Source organism: Thunnus maccoyii, chromosome 16, assembly GCF_910596095.1.
Source record: "Thunnus maccoyii chromosome 16, fThuMac1.1, whole genome shotgun sequence".
In the NCBI taxonomy this organism is placed as follows: Eukaryota; Metazoa; Chordata; class Actinopteri; order Scombriformes; family Scombridae; genus Thunnus; species Thunnus maccoyii.
This window is the reverse complement of record NC_056548.1, coordinates 26,606,001-26,631,907: the sequence shown is the minus strand read 5'-3', so window position 1 is coordinate 26,631,907 and position 25,907 is coordinate 26,606,001. Positions and strand designations below refer to the sequence as shown.

At 41.1% G+C, this 25,907-nt stretch overlaps 1 protein-coding gene across 2 annotated transcripts in view; it reads right to left on the bottom strand.

Annotated features, from left to right (window-relative positions):
• bcl11ba (BAF chromatin remodeling complex subunit BCL11B a) overlaps positions 1-16,366 on the bottom strand; it is a 51,627-nt gene extending 35,261 nt beyond the window's left edge. Inside the window, exons 1-2 of one of the 2 annotated variants that reach the window (XM_042389465.1) lie at positions 15,324-16,366; positions 4,451-4,939 (exon numbers count right to left, since the gene is read on the bottom strand). In XM_042389465.1, the coding sequence (XP_042245399.1) occupies positions 4,451-4,939; positions 15,324-15,378 (544 nt within the window). In that variant the 5' untranslated portion in view covers positions 15,379-16,366. The remainder of the gene's footprint in view (positions 1-4,450; positions 4,940-15,323) is intronic. The other variant, XM_042389466.1, reaches the window with a different exon arrangement.
• Between the last annotated feature and the right edge of the window lie 9,541 nt (positions 16,367-25,907).

The following is a 25,907-nucleotide window of genomic DNA, read 5'->3' as shown; positions in this document are numbered from 1 at the left end:
ACGCTTTGGAGACAACACATTTGGCAAAGCCAGATTTGAATCTTTGGAATCATTTATTAGGACCAGTTGTATCAAATCATTTATCACATCATTATTTTATCAACTAGATGACAGTCCTCTTTAAATGAAATGAATGAATGTTTTATTTTTACTATTTTTATATTACATTTTGAGATCCTTCACAAAAATTACTCCAGCTGGTCACCATTATTCTGTCTTAAACAGATACTGTAACCACAGCTCATTCAGAAGGCTGCTGTTAGATTTCAGTATAGTGACAAATGGCTGCACTAAATACCTGTGAATCAAAACCTGCATTCTTTTGTTTAATAGTATTTTGCGTATTTTCATTTTATTTCATTTTGGTTCTCATTTTATTTAAAGGTATACTATGCAAGACTTTCCTAAAAAACAATGTATATACGCATACAAAAATAATCCCTCTCAATCATCATTTATGACTCACTACAAGTGTGTGGCGCTGTATGTACCAACAGAGACTCTGCCCTCTGCCTGTATTTTCTTATTTTTTTTGCTGTGTTCAGGATGTTTCTGGGCTTCAACATTTGGGCAGTGAATGTGTAGCCCCCAGCCAATAACAGCGCACAGGGTGTGTGTGTGGGACTCACATAGAACATAGACAACATAGACAAGAGGAAGCTACAAAAATGGTGGACATAATGCCAATGTTCTGCTTGTTCAACAGTTGTTTGATAAATTGCTCGTACTGTCTTCCTTACTGCCTGACTTTGTTGCACTTACGGCAGCGAGCAGTCATAGTTGACATGAGTGAGGTATAACCTAAAGTCTGTCCACTCTGTGTGTGTGTGTGTGTGTGTGTGTGTGTGTGTGTAGCTCAGCCCCGCCCTCATGCATACAGGCACAGACAGCAGAAGAGAGAGATGTTAAGCCGGGAAGGAGGGGCCAAGTTTGAATGTTGTGTTTACAAACAACACCCGACAAATCCTGCATAGCATGCCTTTAATTTCCATCTCACTGTCAAATACTAGTAATTCATTAGGATTAGGGTTTATTCATCTATGAAGCATCCATCCCGTATAGTACAATATCTACAAGTACTGAGTCAAGTACTGAGTCAAAGGCAACTGGATTTGGTCTTTTATTACATCTAAATTTTGTATTTTTCTTCGTTATGTCATACAAATAAACTCAGCTTGTCTTGGAAAGGTTTAATGGCTACAGTGTTGGTCCAAACTAAGAGGAGTAAAGCTGAATTTCGGATATTTCCAAACACACAGTCTTCCATACTCCATGACGCATGCATATGTTAACTTGCCAGTATGGATTTGATGTTACCTTGACACTATGAGTGTATATTGTAAGCATCAAGATGGACTATGCGCCGTCATATCCAAACAGACCTACTGGCTACAATACAGAAGCCAACCCAAACAGTACTGGAAAATGAACAGCTGTGTGTCTTATTTCGTCTGCAACATACCACATGTCAAATTAGAGAAATGTTTGTTTTCTACATGCTGTCATCTTTTTCAGCTGTTGACTCGTGGTTAATTTTAGCACCTGCTGGTTGTTGGTGAGTACCTGCCGTCAAGCACTGAGGTACAGGGTTCTAGTTCTACAAACAGTGACCTCAAGGAAGGCAGGACATCTGCTAGGAGTTCTTGTCACACGTAAAATCGGAAATTTTAACCAAATCTTCAGGAAATCAGCAAAAGAAAATGTGAATTTATGCACGTTTCCATCCATTACCGTTATGTGGATATTAGTTGGTTCATCAAGATAAGCGGTAGGTGGGCTAATTCTCCAGCCAGGTCCCACTAGACCACTGCAGAAGAAGAGGATGCAATGTTTCATTGGCGTTTTGTTGCTGTCTCCCATTTAATATGGCATTTATGTTTGTTTCTTGTATTATTTCAAGGTATGTTGCAGTCTCCATGACATCATGCCTGATGTTTTCGTCTGCTGCCATTTTTTGTCTCTCCAGTGGAGTGGAAGCTTGAGTGACATTTAAGTCACATGATTTCTATACATCATCATTTATTCGCTGAATCTGTTTCCATTGCACTTTTTGCAATATTTCAAGATTTTTTCGAATTTTCAGTGTTTCCACTCAGGTTTTTTTTTTATGCACAAATAGAAAATGCACGTAAAAACAGGTGGATGGAAACACACCTACAGACTGGAATATTCTGCTCTTCCCCTCTGGCTTCTTTATGAGCGTCTTGACTGGTTTGAGAGATAACTGCTGGTGCTCTTCCCCCCACAGCTGCTCTCCTGCTAAACTGCCTCTTTACCCCTCTGAATGGGGGAGAAACTAGCCACTTTTAATCCCTCTTTCTCTGTCTTTTTTCCTCCTCCTTCTCCTCTCATCGTGTTTTTTTTTTTCCCTTCTTTTGCTTATTTGAATTTTAATGAGCTTTTCACCTTTTTAAGCAGATGGCTTAGGCTGGATTTCTCCATGAAAGTCGGGGTGAGTCTCTCTGTCACGTTTTGCACAATTTGTTTCAACTAGCCGAGTCCTTGAGGGGGTTTAGGGCTTTGAGTGGGTAATGTGCCTGTCTCTCCCCTCTTTCTCTTCTCTCCCTCTCTCTGTTGTCCTCTCCTTCTAATGAAATGAACACATCTCTCTCTTTCTCTCCCTCTCTTGCTAGAGAGGATGGACTAAGTCTCATGATGCATCCACAAAAGCAGTAAAGGTACATTTGTATAGTGTGAAAACAGAGCTGCAGGTTTGGTACTGTCCCAAACATCTTGCCATCCCTCCTTCTATCTCTTCCTTCCTTCCTTATGGAATAGTTCTTTGGAAATATGCTCATTACCCTCTTTCTGAAAGTGAAATGAGAAGACTGACACCCATCTCATGTCTGTGCATTAAGTATGGATCTGGAGAAGAGACGTAGTTACTCTAGCTTAGCATAAGGAATGAAAGCAAGGGGAAACAGCTGGCTTGAGGTTGTATCTAGTTTGTCTAATGTGTACACAAAGAGAAATGTAAAAACTACATCTTGTGATTTTTATGCTGGAACTATTTATTGGCAAAAAACAGCTGTGTGGCTTTTTCAAGTCTTTGCTAGGTTTGGTACCATCATGCCTGTACAGACACCAAAACCTGTGCCTACCAACTGTATCTGGCAATCCATGCTATAGCCGGAGACCCAGCACAGAAGTGCTGGAGGCAGGGTCCAAAATTAACACCCGCCAAGCACAAAAATGCGGGTACATTTTCTGTTTGGCAAGTAAATCCCTGAAGGCTATCCGCCACACTGGCAGGTAAATGTTTGTACCAAAATAGTCATGTAATAAAATATCTGGCATGATGGCTCGGAGGAAATTACTCATGTTTGTCCCTTTATAGTGTAGACACATGCACCATATGTGTTTTTACACGCGTCTAAACAGTAGCAGCGCTCGAGATGGTCTGACACTGTGTCTACACAGAGAGCATAGTGTGAGCAGCACGTTTAGCAGAGCAGCAGCAGCAGCGAGTGCTCCGTCTGTGTGTCTACACAGGAGGCGTTCAGGTACAGTGTTGAGCGTAGGTCGACCGCATTTTAGAAGTGTTCAGAACACAATCACAATAACTGTAGTTACGCATGTAAAACTCTGTACAACTACAGTTGTTTTTAAATGTGCTCTACAAATACACTTGATTTGATTTAAAAATAATTTTGCTTCAAATTTTGCCCTGGCCTCTTCTTTAAGTTTGTATTCAACATAATACTTATACTATTATCTCAATGAAATGTACTGAAACAAATGTATATGTGACACAAAAACGCAATTTATCATATGGTTGGCCTGTGATTTTTTTCATCTACCAGTCCCCTTGACAGGTGAGTCAAAATGGTCATTTCGAACACTGGCTGGAAGTGGAAGGTAGTAATAGAAGTGGACTTGCTTTACTGGTCATCTCCTAAACTATGGGAAAAGTGGTCCCTACCAGACATTAAAAATTACAACATAAACACTTTTAACACGCCTGATTTCAACCTTTTCAGATGCAATGATGTGGTGTCTAAAAGCACAAAGATCTTGCGTAATAACACGCATGGGAAATGACATGTTTCTGAGCAAGTGTCTTATTGCTCAAGGCACATTTACCACTCCAGAACTATCTGTGGAGCTGTGCTAAATTTCATATACTCCCACTTCTCTCATTCATAACTCATCTACAGTGAGTAATAATAATACCATTCTCAATTTCAAAAGTATATTTAGACCAATCTGTTAAGAGAACTCAGCAGATGGGTTTCTTAAGAAATAGTTCTGACACATACCTCCCCTAAAAGCACACATTTTGTTTTTTACATTTCTTTCCATTTATGAGAGCTTTAGAGGTGTTGGTTGGTGTCCTGACTCCTGCTAATAAACACACAGATAAAAAAAAAAGATATTTTTTCTCATCTTGCTCTCAGAAGGAAGCAAAATGCTGAGCTATCCTTTCAGAGTGTGTGTTTGTCATGCCTACCTGCCGATGTGTTCTCCTGCTTGGGGCAAATTCCTTTGATGGGCGTCCTCGCTCCCCTCTCACCTCCTCCCCTTTCTCCTACCACCTCCTCCTCCTCCTCTGGTGTCACCTGGATGCCGATCTCCACCGGCTCCACCACCTTCCTCAGCTCCAACCGCTGGGCGTGGTGATGAAGGCTCTGCAGAGTCGGACTTCCTCCTCCTCCTCCCCGGTCAGTCATCTTGTCGTAGCAGCCATTGGCCAGCAGCGGCGTTTGGCACTGCTTCTTCTTGTGCTCAATGAAGAGGAGGATGTCGCCCAGCGGGAAGGTCATCTGGCACTGGCCGCAGGTCAGCAGGTCGTGGTCGGCATGGAGGCCGGGTGGAAGGGCGTGGGCCAGACTTGGGTCCAAAGGGTGGGGAGGTAGGCCGAGCGCGTGGGAAGGCAGGCTGAGCGGGTGGGGGGGTAGGGAGTCAGAGAGCAGGCCGCCATCTGGATGCTCAACCTCTGCTGTCCAATAAGAGAAAGAGAAGAAAAATAGATATAAGAAGATTAAACAACTGGTCGTTTGCAAACTGGACTTTGTGTCACATTGTTTAGTTGGACGTTTAGAGATTGTAGAGAAAAGAGAAGATGGTTCCAGGACCAGCAAAAAATATGAGTGGGCCATGTTGTGTGCACCAAAAAAACAAATGCCCTCCAGGAACGCCCAAAAGACCTTTAACCAGTGAGCATGTTAGAGGGTTGTTAATATGAAAGTGTGGGAGAAGAAATACAAGAAAAGACAAAGGTGAAGTAAGTAAACTAGAATCATCCATGTTGGTTTCCAACTTTTTTGGCTTAAAATGTAACAATGTCTACCTGCAAACTCTCTTTACCAGTTGCTGGATGTCTTCTGGTGGGGATTTCCATCACTGTATTTTAATCATTTTCAAAGTCCTGAAGGAGTTTAATTTTTCCATGATTCACTCCAGGAAAAAAGCAAAAAAATTTAGGCAAATCTATAAAAATATGCATAATCTTGTGAAGCAGAAATCACCCTTCAAATTTATTGTGACCCACAGGCTGGGAACCACTGGTCCATGTGTTCCCAGAAGATTGTTAGTAGAGCAGCTGCAGTAGTCCATGCTAATTCATTAGCACAAACTATTATATGTTAAGTGATATATGAACATTAAAGTTGTATCTTGCTAAGTCTTACAGACCTTTTAAAAGGTCAGTCTTCCATCTTTGGATGGTGTTTAAGCAACGGGCTGTTTACTGCTGTCAAAAACATAATACACACTTCCTCTGCAGGAGAGGATTTTTGCTGGGAAACAGCAGACAGCAGATGTGTGGAATGTAAAAGCTTTCATGAACAGGCTATAAGTGAGGGATCGGTTTAGATTATCACTTAAAGGAAGCAAAGTGAAGGAGTGAGGAGGTCTGGAATGGGTTGAAGAAAAGAAGTGGAGCACAGAGGTAAACAGGAAAAGAGTGAAATCATAATCATATCTCTCTCTCTCTCTCTCTCTCTCTCTCTGTCTCTCTTCCTTTTAATACAATATGATGGATTAGCAGCAGGTTGGCCATTTGTCTCAGCCTACACATTAGAAATGCAAACAGATTTGGGATGTTAAATGCAGATGAAGGCTCCAGATGGAGCAGCCCACCTCAACATCTACCTGCTATAGGTCTGCTTTTAAATACAACACGCTCTGCTTCTCACACTGGCAACACATATACATTCCAAGTATACACATTGTATGTCAGTCGTTCCTAGCCTTCTTTTGCTTTAAATGGAGCAGTATCTACTTGTGACTGCATGTAGGTTATTGCTTTAGAGTGGATGTGAGTTGTGAGCAGTCGAACCAAAGGCTGAGTTTTGCTTCTCACACTGTATCAAATGCAGGACTTTTATTATCCTGTATTTCACAAAAAAAAAAGGAAAATTTAACAGAAATATATTTTTCCTTTTTCATCCTTTTAATCATTTTATGAGCCCTCAGATTTATTTTGGGACCCCATGAGGGGTTCCGAGCCCTCAGTTGGAAACCACTTTTGTATGCAATGTAATTCTGATTAATTACTATTATTACTTGCTGTAGTGATAATAGCAACATAAATACGACTATTAGTGCAACTATTTCCGCTACTAGTGCTGCAATTAATAATACTGTAAAAAAGGGAAGAAAAGCTAAGAGAAATATATATATATATATATATATATATATATATATATATATACACACACACACATATTTGTACAAAACATAGACACCTATATTGTATATTTATATACATACACAAATGTCATGAAATGTAATGTGATGTGAAGTGGTTTGCAGTCTCCAGTGTGTTAGAAATCTGCAAATAACAAATATCAAAATAAATCATAATTTAATTTACCTACAGTATTAATAATAATCATTTAAGAAAGTCTGATGTTCTCAGATACATCTTAATCCTTCTTATCATCTTCATCATCCAAAAACTGTAAAACAAATATAAGTGGAAGCTCTTATTTTTAAAACTTTCAAATGTTACAACTTTCTATTTTTAGCAATATTTATTTTTGCCGCTGCAGCTACAGGAAGCATGTATGTGTCTGAGCAGGTGTGTACAGTGTCAACCCACATCTCGCTCCCGCTGCATGTGTGTATGTGTTGCATGTTTGTACTGCATGCATCGTGTGTCATAACATGTTTGCATGTGCATGTGTACCTCGTGGGTACACATGCACATGCATGTGTGTGTGTGTGTATGTGTGTGTATCTGTGTGTGTATCTGTGTGTGTGTGTGTGTGTGTGTGTGTGTGTGTGTGTGTGTGTGTGTGTGTAGCCTGCAGGCTGCAGCCATCTGTGCTCCGCTATTGAAATGAACAGCCATGTACAGTATTTCTCCAGTGATAAACATTAGAAAGAATAAAGCCAGTGAGCTGACCTGGAACAAACACTGACCCCTTCAAACTTGACTTCATCTCTGAGATGAACAATTAGAGTAATATGATAATAAGTTACAGACAAACCTCAAATACACAGCTGACTTCCTGTGTGTGTGAACATCAACTAGAACAGGATCTGAATCTTTTGATGCTGCAGAAATATTTCAAATTTACACCCGGCAGCGTATGCACGTATTAATGTTTCTTATAAACATAATGTAAACACCACTATCTTCACATCACCCAGAGCCAGTTTTAATAGATATTCAAAGACAACATCCGATGACAAAATGTGCATTGGGTTGTGGTTTCCTCACTCATAATTATTGAGCAGCAGTGAAGTCGGCAGTGTGTGTGCAGATGACAGATGCAAAGGAAGAAGCGTTACTTTGGCCTGATTTACCTAAGAAGGCTTGGGTGAGTCAGGCAAGAGCGCTAATAGGATTTCAGTTAACCGGGGCTGAAGAAGAACAAAATAAAAATCAAAGGAAATGGGACGTCTAAAAATGAACGGCTCAGAAATAACTCTTGACAAACCATCTACAGTAGGGCTACTGCAACAGGTATTTCGGGAACAAAAAAAATATGAAGTTCTTCACTTCCTGTCGTGGACAAAATTCAGGGAGAAGTTTTCACGGAGCAGGCTACCGTCTCTAGGGTTTGGCTTCCTCTGTTTATCGCCTATCACTGTAAATGTGCTGCTAATCCATCTAGAACCTTCACGCTCTCCACAAAACAGTCAGATAATGTTCACAGACATAAATGGTAGAGTGTATTAGCGACAAGCTCCTTCTCAAATATTTGTTCGCCGCACTCCTCAACTGTTTTTTAATGACATTACCCCTTTTCTTTTTTTAATACCATCATAACTTTTCCCATTGCGACTGATGAAAGCCCTGCAAATTGCTCCCAGAACAAGAAAGGTTCTGCCAGTTAAGACCAATGATAATGATGTGTGTGTGTGTGTGTGTGTGTGTGTGTGTGTGTGTGTGTGTTTGAGTGAACAGGGTCTGGACCGGAATGAAAGACTTGATCAAAACTATAAAAACGACTTTACTGCTGCGTTTTAACCGTTTCCTCCACCACACGCACACATGCAGAAATCAAGATTAAATGTTTGTGGGTGAGACACAAACAGAACATTCACACACATACACACTCACACACACACCAACACACACAGACCAGAGTTGTCAACACTTACAAGATGCACACACACACACACACCTGCAGTATCACAGTCATTTGTCACCCTCAGTGATAGCCACACCTAGACGTCTCTCCAAACCCGAAGAAACTTGCTACATTCGCACAAACACACACACACACACAGACACACACACACACACACACATACTCACAGTGCAACAATGGCTGGGTCACTACAGCTCGTCTGTTTTACCAGCTAAGCTTTGGAGGTGAAAACTACTCCTTTTCTATACTTTAATCTTTCGAATTTGAACGCTGTATCAGTTATTTCCTGGCTGCCGGTTGACTACTGAACTTCACCCGAATGCTTCAAAATCAGAGCTGATCCCTGAGCTGATTACTGGTAGCAATAATGCTGCACACGCCACTGAATGTAACTTTAACTGAGCGGCTGAGCGGTGTTGCCTCACACTGACAGACTGAACTGAACACATGAGGAATACGTGAAGGACAAAGTGATTGATTGAAGCGATGTGCCACCACAGAGACGGTTGAAGTCAGGACGTGACTTCAGTACACTTTCATTTAACCAGAAATCGGCTTTTTTATTTCGAGTCAATTTGGAAAAAACCTCACGGTCGGGAGTGACAGATTACATTATTGCACTCGCTAATGTTTTTGGTGTATTTATGCTTTGTTGAGTATTTGTGAGTCATTAATTTACTTTGGAAAATGTTGTAGGCTCATTATAAACATAAAAAGTGGAGCTGTTTGTCAGTCAATGTGTAATCTCTCTCCTCTTTTATAAAAATTGTATAAGTAATCCAGCAAACTTTACTCTAAAAAGAGTTTAAATTAGCTATTTGTATGCTTTTGTATAAAAGTACATATTATAGGGTCTCGGGGTTCAAGTCCTTCATTTCTTTCCTGTCACTTCTACACCATCAACTATCAAAACAAAGGCAAAAGCACCTAAAAGTAGATTTTACAGCAGAGCTACAGTAACATTAAGTGTACTTGAGGAGAAGCTTCTTGGTCCTCTAAGCAGTAAGTGCAGAGAGCGTCATATTGAAGAAGTAATAGAGGAAATGTTATAGAATAAATATTGTATCGTTATGACTCACAGTCTATTTTCAGATTTGACCTGATTTCATGTGAAAAACCTGTTTACCTCCGAGCTAATTCAAGTTCATCACAAGTTAAATCCTCCCCCGTTCTGGTCGAAGTCAGGATTACCGTGTCGGGGCCAAATTGGGCGCGGATCAGAAGCAAATTTGCAAATAATTCTGAACATTTGTTTCAGGCTGATTGCGGTATTAGATGGATTCACATGTGACAATACAGAGAGAGTTCAGACTTAGTGGAGCAAAAGCTTGAGTGGAAGGAATCTGTCAGTCAGCACGGAGCCACCTGCCTGGGAGGCGCTGTGGTAGGAATGAAGCGCTCCTCAGAAACACAGAGCTCCAAACAGAGAGGAAGACCTGTGTTACTTGTAGTGCTTCATCCCAACATAACAAACCTACAAATCCTTTCAGATGAATATGATATGACATTAATTTGGAGTTTTTTTAACCATGTAAAGATTTTTTAACTTAGACTTTATAAGTAACGGAAATATCATTTGATCATGAATATTTATGGTAATAGATTGACTGATCTTAAGATAGTTTACAGACTTTGCTGCTTAAAACAGATAATATCGCCAAAGCAGTTTTTAAAATGTAATTAAACAAAATTAAAGTGTATATGTTCAAACAAAAATTGATAATTTGAGCATTTGAATAGGAAACAAAAAATAATGCAAAACATACTCACAAATTTGAACAAAAGAATTTTGAAATGTACTGAAAATAAAGAATAAATGGATTCTAATCATCTACAACAGTTAGAACGTATCTATCTGCTTTACTATATTAATAAACTACAGTGTATATATACACACACACACACACACAGTCATGCTGAATGCTATAGATGTCAGTCAGCCACTGTCATGACTTTACAATCCACGGTGTAAATAAAAAAGTGAGACAGACGGTGAAGTACAGAGTGTGCAGGTGTTGACAGTTAAGAGGTGAATGTGGTCTTTCAGCGCTGATGTCATCTGATTAACACACACACACACACACACACACACACAGAGTAGACGCTCGCACTCTGCTACCCCTCTCACCGGCAGAGCGAGCAGTACTGACAGCCTGAGAGCTCCCCCTAGCAGGAAGAGGGAGAGAGACATAGAGACAGACAGAAAGAGAGAGAGGGGAGGAGGAGGAGGAGGAGGAGGGAGGGAGGGGGGGAAGGGAGGGATGTGTGGTGTTGAAGGGCGAGCGACAACAGACAGACAGCTCACCAAGCCTCAGCTGAGCAAACCAACACTCTGGTATGCAGGCTATGGTAGAGTGTGTGTGTGTGAGTGTGTGTGTGTGTGTGTGTGTGTGTGTGTGTGTAACGTAGTATCAGTAGTGGGAGAATGTGTACAGCCTGCTGATCAACAAAATGAGTTTAGGCATGCTCTTTGGGAACTGGAAACCTTTGTCCCGGGGATTCGTGGACACACACACACACACACACACACACACACACACACACACACACACACACACACACACACTTTCAATAGCCACACTACTTTTGTGTTGTAATTATGAAGGTCTCTGATGTTTTTCCTCACAACCTGACTTTTATACAAAACTAGAATTTAACAGGTCATTTCACCCAAATTACAAAAAACACTATTTTCTGGCATATCTCTTATGATGGAGAGAATTTTGTTTGTGGTGCTCAAAACATTAAAAAAAAATACATGTAAAAAAATGTTTGACGATTGATGATCCACAGAATAAACTGAGATCAGTTTTTACTGTTTATTCCTAAATAGAAACTCATTCCAGCAAAAACAATGAGAAAACACGACTAATTTGGGTGAACTTACCCTTTAAATCTTTACCTTTGCACTCTCTGCTTGTGTGGAGGACATCTCTTAAGGAAACAGTGAGTGATTTGACTTGTAGGGATATCATTATGCGTTCATTACAATCAGCTCTGACACTTAATAAAATACAGTGAAGAGATGCATTTTCATTTATGGCATTTTAAGAAACACCTCATCTAGAGTGCTTCACTGCATATAAAAGAAGGAGTTGCTAGGTTCTCTCTCTCTCTCTCTCTCTCTCTAACAAAGACTTAGCCCCAGCAGGGTGCACGGCTATTTGACAAGCCAAAGGGAAACATGCATCTCAAGTGGGCGACTGCAATTTACACGCAGCCCTCTCTCTCTCTCTCTCTCTCTCTCTCCTTGTGTGTGTGTGAGTGTGTGTGTGTGTATGTGTTTGCGGCTACAATGGGAGCTCTCTCGTCCTGTTTGCGTCTCTTCACACTAAATCAGCCTCTCGGAGGGAAGCTGGGGTTATTTGCAGTGAATGAGAAGCAGAAGGCACGTCTGCACCTTCGGGTGTAAACTGTCTCGGCGTGGCGACGCCAAAACACACACCGAATCTTGCCTGACAAGCCGAAAAATACAGATTTCTTACCGATGAGTCTTTCTCACATGTCTCTGAGGGAGAAACTGTACCGAATTCTCGTGAAGATATCTCACTCAGGACGGATCCTTTTTAGCCGCCCCTTTGATTTTAACATGCCAGGAAATGGAGTGTGAATTAGGTGAGATGTAAAGCATGCAGTGCTGGCTGTGGTGCAGAATCAGACATATTTACCACAGAGAAAGACAATAAACATGGAAAAAATCATAAGGCCTCTTTTCATAAAGAGCATTGATTAGTTGATTCCAGGTGAAAAGCATTATCCCTGATTGATTTCTCTTTTTAAATCTGTTCTAATTACACAAAGAAGCATGAAAATGAAAGAGGTGAACTAGGGAAGAATTTTGAAGCTTTGAGACAACTGAATGAGATTAGGATTGCGCAAAAAAAAAAAAGGAGGATCAACTCAATTTTAGGAAGCTGGTCCTAATATTGTGAGCACATAGTGTAAGAATGTTGGTGCATGACTGAGGCCTAACCAAAGTGCGTTTTAAAAAAAAACAACAAAAAAAACAGCGATTTACCCTCCACAAAATCCTAACACCTCCTTCCGCTCAGGTGCAGCAACTGTGTTCTGAAGAATCTAGAATTCACGCATGGGAGACATTTTTCAGAGTGTGTGATGCATCGCGTGGCGAAGTCCAAATTAAAAAATCCTTCCGATTAAAAAACGGGACGCAGGTCAGACGGATTTTATGACCTGACAGCTCAAGAAGAATTATGCGGACTTTGGTGACGGGGATTCACATGTGTGCATTTGCATATATGTGTGTGTTGTTGTCTTGGCATATATATGTTCACGCAAACCTACTTATGCAAACCTAAATCTGTGTGTGCCTGTGTGTGTGTGTGTGTGCACTTGTGTATTCGAGCATACTAAATCCGTGAGCATCTCTTACACGTAAATTATGGAATGTATAGCACCCTGCTGCAGCCTGAATGGTTGTAAATCAGACAGGCAGACAGACAGACAGACATGCAGGTCAGACCTGCTCTGCGGATAGAACTACATTTTACACTACACACACACACACACACACACACACACACACACACACACACACGGTGAGGTAAACCAGAACATGAAGACGCTGAGCTTATTTATTAGCCTCCATCTTCGTGCTCTCTTCTCTTCCCACATCTTACGACTGTTTGTCTGTCTACCTGTCGTTCTGTCTGTCAGTATGTTCTCTTTGCTGCAGGAGCTGATGTCACAGTAAAGCATGCAGCGTGCACAATGTGACCCATTTCTAAAGGTAACTGAGTACACACTGCAGGCCTGCGTACGGGCTGCCACACACAAGTTGTAGCTCTGTTAAGCAAATCTCTACTTGTTAAGAGTTGATTTGACATCTAACCCACATAGAGTGTCTTCCATGTGTGTGTGTGTGTGTGTGTGTGCGTGTGTATGTGGGTTGGCAGAACGATGCCGTAAAGCCAGGCCTTGCAGCATGAGGAGGGAACCTACAGAAAGCCAGGCAACATGGCCCAAAAGCTGGGCACGGACATGCACGCATGCTGAGTCTCTACTGTAAATATGGGTGTTATGTTATACACAGAGAGCCACTGAGGTGCACACTGATACACTAGAGTGTAAGTGATCTGATCTGGCAGGCTTCACACAAGACAAGTCTCCCCAAATAACCTCAAGATGGTAGAAAGAGAGTCACATTCATCTAGATACTGAGCTGCATCTTAAAATGTCTTCATTTACAACAAGCCCCTCTGTGTGATGTAGATGCATTCATGCCAGTCTGCATGCTCCTTTTACCTGGATTCCATCTCATCACTAAGTGTCCCTTACTGATATTTTTATGCTTTCAGTAGTTTCAAGTCCAGCATCAGGATTACTAAAGGTTTACTGCTCCCGTCAGGACACATCAGCTGGAAAACTGATCTGAGGCCAAAAAAAATCATTTGCACTGCTGAGAAGAAGTTTAGCGGCAGAAGCGTCCGCGCAACAAAAAAAAAAAGGATTAAAGAGTCTTAAGAGTTTGTGTTTTTAATAAGAAAGCAGAGCAGTGCGTTTAGTTGGTGTGAATTATGGCTGATATCGAGAAGAAAAAAGTTTTTTCTCGATGAAAAATTGCAAAAGTATTTTCTAACACCTTTTCTTCTCCTCCAAGAAACGCCTGGAAGAAAACACGAATCCTTCACATTAACGTGATACTATATTTTAAATAATTTTGCCTTTAAATAGCGTCACTTATTGTACTCTGCATAAAAGTGCCGTGAGGGAAACCCTTGAATTTTTTCGCTGTCAAGGCGTGCAGGGTATTAAATAATCCAAACCTACCATTAATATTACAACCGGGGGAAGTATAAGCTTTGCATCCATCCAGCAGAAAAAACACCATGAACGGGACTAACTAATTAAACTGAATACACGGAGGCTGGCATGAAGCATTAATGTGTCTATTAAAGATTCAATAACCTGCAGGAAAAAAAAAAAAGAAAATAAAGTCTACGTGTTAAACCTGAGGCGCTCCGTGGCTTCTTTAAAGTGCGGAGAGAAGAAAATCATCTGTTTGATTTGTTTTATGATCAGGCTTAAAATAAGAGAGTTCAGAGAGTTGAAGTTTAATAGTTGTCTGTGGCGTTCAAATTAACGTGTCGGCCCTTTTCTCGAAGCGAAAGATGAAGAAAATAATTTGCCAGAATTAAAAATCTCCAAATGATTCTTCTTTTTGTGTTGATTAGGACAGAGCTCATGTTTAATATGTTCACCGGGAAGGAGCGATTATGTGTTTGTGAAAGTGCGTCAAAAAGTAATTAGTGATTTAAACAGAAGAAACTGCAGTTGTATTTTTATTCTCAAATGAAAATTAAGTGTAATTTCCTCCCTCATGACAACAGTGTTCGTAATTTAATAAAGCAAAAACTGTAATAATAAAGAACGTCTCAAAAAACTACGAGGACGGATCTTCGACTTCTCCGTAAAGCTGCTTTTAAAAGTCAAACACACACAGCCAAAGACTTTTCCACTCTCTTTACTGCATGTGTAAATTTGCTCTAATAATAGCGGGCTATTTATAGACCGTAATAATCAGATAAGTAAATTAAGGCCTTTATCTAATTTTGTCAGTAAATCAGGAGGGAAAAAAACTGGCCTCCAAGAGACACTTCGACAAAACTTTCTGCTCCAAGTCTGAAAATGATCATTTTTACGCACCGAACATCCAGAAGAAAAAAATCAACTCAACTTCTCAAAATGACAGCGGAGAGAGGAAAAGAGAGGAGAATCCTGTGCTGTGATGATGTGAATTTCTGCAGGTATACTTACGTGTTATTTCTCTCTGGGACAGGTGCTGTGGGTTCCCCTGCTTGCGTCGGGACATCGCCCTGGCATTTACACTGGCATCGCCCGGAGAGCGGCGCTGGAAGGGTCGGCTCTCCTCCTGCTGCTCCTGTATACCGGCCGCAAACTGACCCCAAAACCGGCCGCTCACTGGCCACCCCAAAGTGACCGCTCTGCACTGGCCCCAAATGTGGCCCTCGAACTGACCCCGGCGCGACGGATCTCCCTCCAGCGGGAAGCGGCTCCTGCGCTCTGCGGTGACCGGCCGTGGCGCAGCGCTGGGCGGCCGGGCGCTCGGTCGGAGCTCGGTGCCAAAGTGGTTGCGCGCCTCCCTTCTACAGTGGCGGTGAGGGAGGGGGATAGTCCGGCTTTCCTTCCGTCGCTTTCGCACCACCTATCAGAGGAGAGTGGAGAAAGGAGCGGAGCGGAGTGGAGGAGAGACGCGGCAAGACACGGGAGGTCGGCGGTCACCTCCTGATGGTCAGTCACTACCGGTGTCCACTCTCCGGCCACCCTGGACACCGTGCGTCCCTGTCCGGAGAAACCAGGTGAAAGGACGCCAATTAACGTGTGAAAGTGTGTAAAATAGGAATCCAATTTTCTTCTCGGCACTTCTCGAGGTGTCGCCAAGTGGTGGGCACTTCTTCTGCTGCACTGGCAGTGCCAGCCAGGCGGGCGGGTTAGACTTTAACTCTTCAAATCAAAGCCCACTGCTGGTTTGAGGACAGACTGCCACCCTCTTTTCTCTTTGTGCTAGCTGCAGAGTCCCGCATCCCCGGGCTGTGTGCGGCTCTGTGCGGCTCTGTGCGGCTCTCTGGCTTCTACAATGGGAGAAAACTCAAGTTCAAGTGCGGACGTGACGTTCAGTCTGCGGTGAGAAGGGAGAGTGGAGACTGAAGAGCACTGGGGGCGACTAGTGGTGGCTTTCACACACATTGACACACACACACACACACTCACACACTCACACTCACACACACACACACCACTCTCACACCCTCGCACACACTCGGGCGTGTGTGGCGCACACGGCAGCAGTGGTCAGAGTCGCACTAGTCATCTCCGCCAGTGTCCCATTACTGTGAGAAAAGGATTTATTTCTGTTAAAGTATGACCTGAGGGGCTTCCGTACATCGTCCGGAGGATGCTGGACACTTTGCACGAGCCTGCTTCCATATTTAAAATGCATGCAGGCTTGTTGTGTGTAATTACGCGCCGTCTCTAACACACTTCTACCATTCGCTGAGTAGCGTCCGTAAATTTCTCTCATTATTAAATGTTGTTTTAATTCAACATTTATTAACATTTGACCCTTTTAAAACCAGTTTATTACATGTGCACGCGCGGACACCTTACCTCAATAAAGGCCTGTGATATAATACACTGCACTCCTTATGAACTAATTCAATTAATTCGTTTTTGCCATTTAAACGCGCAAAAACCTAAATAATCACACATTATTATATGATTGTGATTGACCATATATTTTTTATAAGTTTGCCACATGATAGGCTTCTCTATGTTTTATTAAATCTATATTTCATGTAGCCGGCTGTATTTTTATCCGACAGATTCTCACTGATGCGTCGTAGTGGCCTAGATATGCGCACAAATGTATGGATCATACTCACATTTCACTCCTATTCATTCACATTCAAATCATTTAATAATAACCCGCATGTGTAGCTTGTGGTTTATGAATACACACATCATTCCATCCAGATTTGTTTCATCATATTAATTAATAATGTGAGTGATATGGATGTCAGAGAATTAAGTTAATTTAGGCGTTCAAAGGGAGGATGTTAGTTTTTTTAATAAGGCAGTTTTTGTGACCTTATGGTGACCTTAGAGTGCCAAATTGATTTAAGCTGAAGTGGGAGATAAAAATGGGAAGCGTTTAAGGTTTAACAGTGATTTCTAGTTATCAGTAGTGGGAAGATTTGACAAGTAATTGTGCGAAATAGAATTAAAATTGAAATAAGATGAGAGGAAGCTGTGATAACTGCCGCAAACACATCTCCATCACACTTTAAAATACAGGTGATGCAGATATAGAGGCCTGGTTAGCTCAGTGTGTGTGTGTGTGTGTGTGTGTTTGCATGTGTGTGGGAGGAGGGGTGGAGGGGTGTGTGTGTGTGTGCTTGTACAGTAAATGTGTGTTCGTTTGTGGAAGCGGGCTGATGATGGATAACTGGTTTGGTGGCAGAAAGCAGCATCTCTGCATGCTGGCTGCTGACTGACTCCCCAGCAGCACCCTCTGTTTAAAGAGAGGCAGGTACAGTATGGGGAGCGTCTGATTTTCATCCTCGCACATCCCTGTGGGAGAGACTCAAAAGCAAAAAAGTAAAATTCGGTGACTTGGAAGAACATGTAGAGAGGGAGAGTGTGCGTGCAAACAGAAACTGGGTGAGAGGGAATGTCTTCAGTTGCAGCAGCTGAGCAGTGGCATCTCTATGATGAAACCGCACCTAGCTCAGATTTAGATTAGAGGAACATCAGTGTTTTTTTTAAAAGCAGAGGTTTGAACCGGTGGCCAGTCAGCCTTGACTAGAAACTATAGCTGCCAACCCCTTCATCCCTACAGAGCTGGATTAGCTGCTATCACATTCCAAAAACACTCCTTCTTCTTATTTTTCCTTCTTAATGTCTGCTTCTCAACTTATTTCTCGGCCCCATGGCTTGCAGAAGAAAGGAAGGAGGGGGGGAGGGATGCAGGCCTCAGGGTTCTTTTTTATCCCCCCCCCCCTACCTCGCATCTAGACAAGCCTCTAGTTTGTTCCTGGGCCAGGTGTTGTCAGAGCGGCAAGAACGCTTTTCCCCGTCCCTCGTACACATCCACCCGGCTTTGTCTTTGGACTTCTCGCTACTTTTCTGCATCGCCTCGAGTGCTGCCGCTTCTCTCCTCCGTCCCTCTTCTTCATTCTTTCTTTCTTTCTTTCTTTCTACAGCATATATCTTCACAGGGCTCGTCTTTGGCTGCTCAGCCTGTCTCCCAATAAGCCTCTCCTTATTTCAGCAGTATACTGTAGGAGGACATAAATAGATTTCCCATGCTCATTTACAAGAAAAAGGAGAGGATGGCAGGTTCGTCCAAATGTCTTTGTCGCACGCATAACAGAACACCCACTTTCATTTGGGAGGGATACATCCAGCACTTTGTCACAATAACAGCCGACAGAGAGCATTATGTTGAAATGTAAATCATTGTCATTTTTAAGGCGCGACTCAGTGCCAGTGTTTTTTTTTTTTTTTATGAAGATATGGGATTAAAGCTGCTTTGAGCGGCTCTGTGGACGGACGGAGGGAAAGAAGAAGAAGCTGTCTTCATTGTCGCTCATATTCAATCCACACAGTCAGACATCAGGCATGCCTCTAAACATACATTTTCAGGTTCAGGTTCACCGCTGATGTTACAACAAATTGTGAATTTTTCTTTTTAGATTATTGTTATTGCCTTTAATGGTTCATGGGCAGTGAAGAGGCAGCCAGGAAACAAGGGGAAAGAAAGATGGGGATGACATTCAACAAAGGTCCCTGGCTGGAATCGAACTAGAGAGGTTGCAGTTTACTTGGCATGTGCAGTAACCATTCAGCTAGCAGGATGCTCCACTAAATCATTTCTTACTGCAGCTTTAAAGTTTCTGAAGCTTTAATGTTGCCTTTCTGGATCATTTTTATATCATCTTAAGCTGTGAAATCTTCACTGCTGTGGAATCATGAGCGCATCCTGTACAAAGTGACACTGCAGGCCAACATCACTACCCGGATGTGCTCCTTGTCCTTGCAACCTGATTGGCTCATTAGTCAGATGGGCGACAGGTGCATCATTCCCACTTTCTTATTGGACGTTTTCGAAGACGATTTCTCACTTAAAGGCCATCAGTGTGAGTTATGGCGGATGGCTCCCGGCATCCTGCTTTTGCCCTTCCTTCATTTGCATATATATATGCGGCTGTTTGTTTTTATGTTAATGCTAAATAAGCCTTTTTTTTCCTCCCCTCCTCCTATCTTGTATCTGCCTCGGCTGGGCGGTTAAGTTTTAATTAGAGGGACGTGGAGGTGTCCTTTAGAGTTTTAAGATCACTTTCCCAACAACTGTTCACCACTAAACTGCTAATATTGATGTTTATGTGTTCAGATGCATGCTGGGAGATAAAGCATGATGCGGAGGAAAACAAATATGCACAGTGAGCTCACTACTTTAAAGAGGAGCTATGATAGGAATGTAAATGATTGTATATTTTTAAGCGCATCAAAATTTTAGGGAATCAGAATCTAGTATTTGTGGGGATAGATGCATCCAATAAAAAACATTTTAATCAAGCTTTTTTATTAGAAAGACTGAATAAATTCCATCCACTGAAGAAGTGCATGACATGCAGTTGAAAGTCCGTGAAAAAGTTAGTATGTGGACCTTGAGTTGAGTTTTGTTTTTGTTTATTTTTTTGTCAAACGGTGAAGAAATTAAAATTTCATTCTTGACTTTGGAAACAGCCATTGAGAAAACAGTCTCACCACAAGCTCCATTTAGTAACCGTTCTGGAGCTTTCGATCATATCATGATCTTCCTCAGCACATTGAGATCTGCAGTTTTCATACATTTTTTTTTTAAAAATCAAAGTTTGTTCTTGATCTCAAAAAACAGCATTTTGTAGCTGATGAGGATTATTGGATATGATTGAAAGCTCCTGAACAGCTACTAAATGGATCTCATGGTGAGATTTCTCTCTCAAATGAAAAACATTCATTTTTGCCCTGAGCTGCTCTATATATAAAAACAGAACTTCATGCAAAAATTCTCTAAATTTCAGCATTTTTGCAGTATTTGTAACTGCATGGAGAAAATGATTATTTCAGATTCAAGCTGCACCAGCTACACCTTACATTAAAAGACTCCTGTTTATCAATGAGCAGCTGACACATCCTCTTTAACAGCAACCATCAACTCTTAATGTCAGCATCATCCATTAAAGGAGTCATTTTCTTTTCTTTTTTTCATCCAGTCATCGGTAATGAAAACCAGATTAGAAAGGCAGGTGTTGATGTGATGAGCTCCGCAGTCGGCTCCCAACTGAAAATGATGACCCTCCATATCCAGACCCGCAATGCAACACCACCCTCTATTGGTTAGCCACTGCCACATGCAAATAACAAGCCCCTCTGTGTCATTGGGAGTGCATATGAGTGTGTGTGTGTGTGTGCGTGTGTGTGTGTGTGTGTGTGTGTGTGTGCAGAAAGGACTGTTCCTCCCGTGGATTAGCAGACTTTTCTATTCTGGGTGTCCAAGCCTGTTTGAAAGTGTGTGTTGCAGATGATTGATCACTCTCAGTGTCTGCTCTGCTGTGTGTTCTGTGTATCTGCACACACAGTTTCATGCTGTGCAGCAGGCTGATTTCAACACTTCACATACCTGGAATAAGCTTCTCTTTCGGTGTTGTAATGGTTTATTAAAATAGTATTCAGTGGCGCTCATTATTACAGGTTCTGAATGAAGTGTTAAGTGAATAAAGGGCCGCTGTGATAGTCTCTGCATGGGTTGAAGAGTGAGCGTTTGAGGGCTAGCGGAGGAGCGCAGGAGCCCTTAAGCACAATTACGGATATCAAAGTTGAAATTATTCCTTTTAAAGGGAAAATGCTAATCATAGATTTATTTAGAGCAAGTTAGCAGCAGCACAGAGCTCTCATTACCAACACACACACACAGCCTCGCACAAACACGTGAGCACACTCACGCTCACTCTCTCACATTCTTTCTTTTTTTTTTTTCCCTTCCTTCTCTCTTCTCAAAGATTTATTTTCAGAATAATTAATTCCACCACAATTATAGCAGTGGTTAATGTATATGTTGGTCATTACTCAGAGTTGCATATAATGAGGCAGAGAGGGGAAACAAGAAAAAAGAATGTGTTCTCAACTCAAAGTGTAGCGTCCTAATTAGCTTTGCCTTCAATTAGAGACTATAGATGAACAGGCCAGCGCTCTGATGGCTCAGAGTGAGAGTTTCTGTACCAGCGGAAACTTGAGCCATATTCACCAAATACTATTACAAAAATAGTTTTTTTGAAACAAGTTTTGAGAAAAATTAAAGCCACTTAAATAGTTGTTCTTGAACTGTTTTCTTAACCTATAAGCAAGGCCTCAACTCCACTTTCCAATGTGTTTTTAAATATTTCGCAGTGAAAACTATGGAATAATTTACTCATATTATTTCTTTACATAATTTGCTCACATTATTTCTTTTTGTGAAGAGTTTTTTTTTTTTCATTTTTCATTATTATATACAACACAAAACCAAACCTCCATAAGGAGGAAGCAGAACATAAAATTAGGGAAGAAGAAAATAGGCTCACAGGTCATGGTACACTAATAATCCACAGTCAAAGAAGAGCAGTCAGCATGTCTGAGTGTGTACAGTAGTGTATAAGACATAAAAGGAAATAAATCAGTCAAAAAATTCCAAAAGGGGTTCCAAAACAATGACAGGTGTCCATCATAAGAGGCCAAAATGTCTTTGAATTGCTCCTTTGTCCATCCATGATTCTCCTAACTTTTTGTAGCTCATCACTGCTTTCATTTGAATTATCATGAAAACAGTTAGATGGTTGTGCTCAATATCCTCTTAGAGACAGTAGCAGTGATTAATATCTGAACTCTTTACACAGTCTAAGAATAACTTGATGCTAAATCCACTTTTTAGCAAGTAAATTAGTATGCACAACTATTTACATCAGTTATATATACAATACCTGTAAATAGTGTAATTATGTATAGTCTAAAATGTTCATTGCAACTGACGTTATTTACCCTTTCCAGAAAACCTCGACTAGAATGTTGCTGCTTTCCATGTCAGCTGGTAAAAACAACACTTCAGGTAATGCGAGTGAAACACTAGATGTTAAGATGAGAGTTACATATGTAACTACAGCTCCATGAATTATGGAGAACTGCCACTATTCACACAGCAGGAACAGGGTGTTAAGAAGCTCTTTGAACTGACCTAATTAAAGGATAAAGCTGGCAATATTCTATATTTTTGTTATTGTCAACAAATCCCATCAAAAGACAAAAACCAACAATCAATACTTTCTGAATTCTCTATCCCAGCCCCCACCCACTGCTCCCTACTGAAGACATTAATATTTCAGAACAGCTCACAAATATCTAGTTTATTTTATTTACAAAGCTCCATAATTTATTAAAACACCTGGTCACTGTAGTTTTTAGCAAACGTTAGTCAAACAAGAGGAAATAGTGCATTTGTGAAGGACTATTTTAAGCGGCGGATGAATCCATATTCGGTGCTCTAGAGAGTATTTCTGGCAGCATGATGGTGTGTGTGGGATTGACACAAAATACACAACTGTGAGTGTGTTCATGGTAATGAAGGAACATGTCAGCCAGTGAAACAGTGTGGCTCATTGATGTGTTTTTAATAGTTTTTGGACAACAATGGAATATCAGGCTGTGATACAACACACATTACTTGTTAGTAAGAGCAATTGCTTTTACTCTTTTCACTGAATTACTGACAATAAAAAAAAAAAATCTTATCTTTTAAAAAGTCTAAATGTAAGCTAGGCCCTCGGTTATGAATGGATGTCAGTGACTGCTATCAGTTTGCACCATTTCATTGCCGTATTGACGGTAGAAAGGCACAGAGGTGTGTAGAGCTCATCGGTGGTAATTTATCAGTAACAGCAGAATTGTGTAGTCACGGGAAGCTTCATCAGACACGCTGTCTTGATACAGTGAAGTCCACACACACAAGCAGCTAAATCACAGAGGAGCCCTGCGATGTGTAGCGCTGAGCTGCCTGCAGGCTAAATGAGATCTAAAGCAGGTTGTCCACCCGGACCAGTTTAGGACCCCTGAGCCCGGAGACGGCCGGCCACTGGCCACCAGCCGCCGGCCACCAGGCCAAACACGATTGTTTTACTGAAGAAAAATGGCAGCCGAGTGTGACTAAATCAGGTTTGCTTGGCAGCCGGACGGCAGGCCTACTTCCACCAGAGTCCCTGGAGGAAGCGGGGAGAGTGAGCAAACAAACGAGTGAGGGAATGCACAGCCCAGAACACACACACACACACACACACACACACACACACACACACTCAAACGCTGGCATCTGATAGAGAAACCCAGCGCTGCCAAAGCTCTGTATTCACCACAATTAGCTCCATCCTCAGACACTCATCCTAAACCCGGCGGTGCTGAGCCAAGTCGACACTTTTGTTTTAAAGAAGCTCTCATGTCCTTTTTTCTTCTCCGGCGCTGACATGACTTATGGCGGTCTAACCCAGCTCTTTGTCATTTGGTGGAGAAAAAAAACAACAAAAACAACAACAACACACTGAATACTCAGCGCCAAATCACACATCACATAAACACGCTTAATAAGATTGATTCATGACAGAAGATGATAGCAGGCTGTCAAAGACTATAGGCCCAGAGTGAATATGTAAACTCATAGAGGCTGAGTCAGTAGATCATGTTAGCAAGAATCTCATGCAGATTTTCAGGAGAAAATTGAAAAGAAATACCCACAGATTCCATAAAGGCAGCACAGTTCAAATCCATGTACTTGCACAAAGATTGTTGGTTTCTATTTTGGAAAGTGTAATATAACATAATAACATCATTTTTCAGTCAGTGAGGGAAGCGTGCACATAAACACACAGCGGTGAGTCTTCCTCACACAGGATGAAGTCAAGGTGAGATGCACAGCGTTGTCATGAATAAGAGCTGAAACGATGATCAATACTGAAGAAAAGGAGTTGTCAAAATGTTGGGCAACACATGCTCCACACACACAGACACACTTACACACACACACACACACACACTGACTGTTATTCCATGTAAATGAAGCTGAGGTTCAGCTCTTATCAGGCTGAACCGCGGCTGACTCCTGTGTCGGGGCGGCGAGAGACAGAGCCGAGCCTATCCATCACTGTGATGTATGAGAGAGAGAGAAAGAGAGGGGGAGAGAGAGGGAGAGAGAGTGCAGCAGGTCACTGGAGGAGCTTCACCACAGGGCTTCCAAAATAACTGGATTTTTGCATTTCAGCTCAGGGTCTTTAAAGTTTCAAACATTAAAGAAAAAAATGACAATGTTTCCTTCCTCAGGTTTATTCTTCTCAGGGTGGTAAAGCCTGTGAAACAGCATCATGAGCCACTAAAGTCATGTTTTTCTATTCAATATTTTCCCTTACACATAAGAAAACACATTGAACACAAACATGACTCACAATGTACAGGAGGCAACATTTATTCAGTTGAATGTTCAGTATGTTTTCTCTGTATATTAGATTCAACACGATGGCCTAAATGGTGTTAAAGCCTTCCTCACACTACAGTGAGGAAATACTGGATTATTATTTTATTGTAGGTTTTTTTTTTTTTTTACTCTAAAAAATAAGAAAATGAATTTAAAAAAATACCAGAATTAAGCTGTAAAATACCATGAATATAGTGGGAAAAATCAATTTCATACGTGCTTTTTAAGTGGTAATCAGACTAATACAGTAGGTGGAATATTATTAAACATATTTTAATATATTTAACATAATTTAAATATTGCCTCTGCTTGTTGAAGTGTAAATGCTTATATGAAGCAACAACGCTTCTATGATCAAACATCCTTTCTACTGATTCCTCAACACATCCACCAGAGATATTTTAAATGACAAGTTGACTTTTTTTATCTTCTGCATTTTTGAAAATAAACCGCACTGGAACAGTAGATTCTCTCTCTCTCTCTCTCTCTCTCTCTCTCTCTCTCTCTCTCTCTCTCTCTCAGTCTTGGTTAATTAAGCAGCTCTGCTTCGTTAATTGTCCTCCGCTGCCCTCTTCTGGTCACTCTGTCCTCATGTTGGACATGTACAGTAGTCCTCACTATCCTGCTGCTCCATCACTCAACTCTTTTATAGCTGTATTTTTTTGAAAAGCATCCTCATTTCTTTCAAACTGTTTATTAGCCACACAGAGTATTACTGAAGCAGCTGGAAGGTCTAGATTTCCAGGCTTTCACTTAGTTCACACTGGATGTAGTTTGTTGTTTTTTGATTGTTTTATATTCTTTATGTGTGATTTTTGTCTTCTTAAGCTAATTCTGACAGGTTTCACTGACAAAAGAACATAAAACTGTTTAACCTCATTGTTATTGTTGAGTACAGTGATAGAAAGTAACTCAAATACTGAACCTAAGTACAATTTTGAGGTACTTGTACTTTACTTGAGTATTTCCATGTTCTGCTTCTTTATAACTCTACTCCACTACAACATCACAGGCAATATCACAATACTTTATACTCCACATTTATATAAAACATAATTACTATTTACTTTGCTTATTCAGATTAATAATTCAAAATATTATCAACAAATAAATTATGACGTGTGCCTTTTAATTTTGATACTTTCATTATATTTTGATCCTGATACTTTTGTACTTTTACTTAAGGAAAATTTTGAACGCAGGACTTTTACTTGTAACAGACATTTTTTTCTACACTGTGGTGCTGCTACTTTTACTTAAGTAATAGATCTGAGTACTTCTCCCACCAC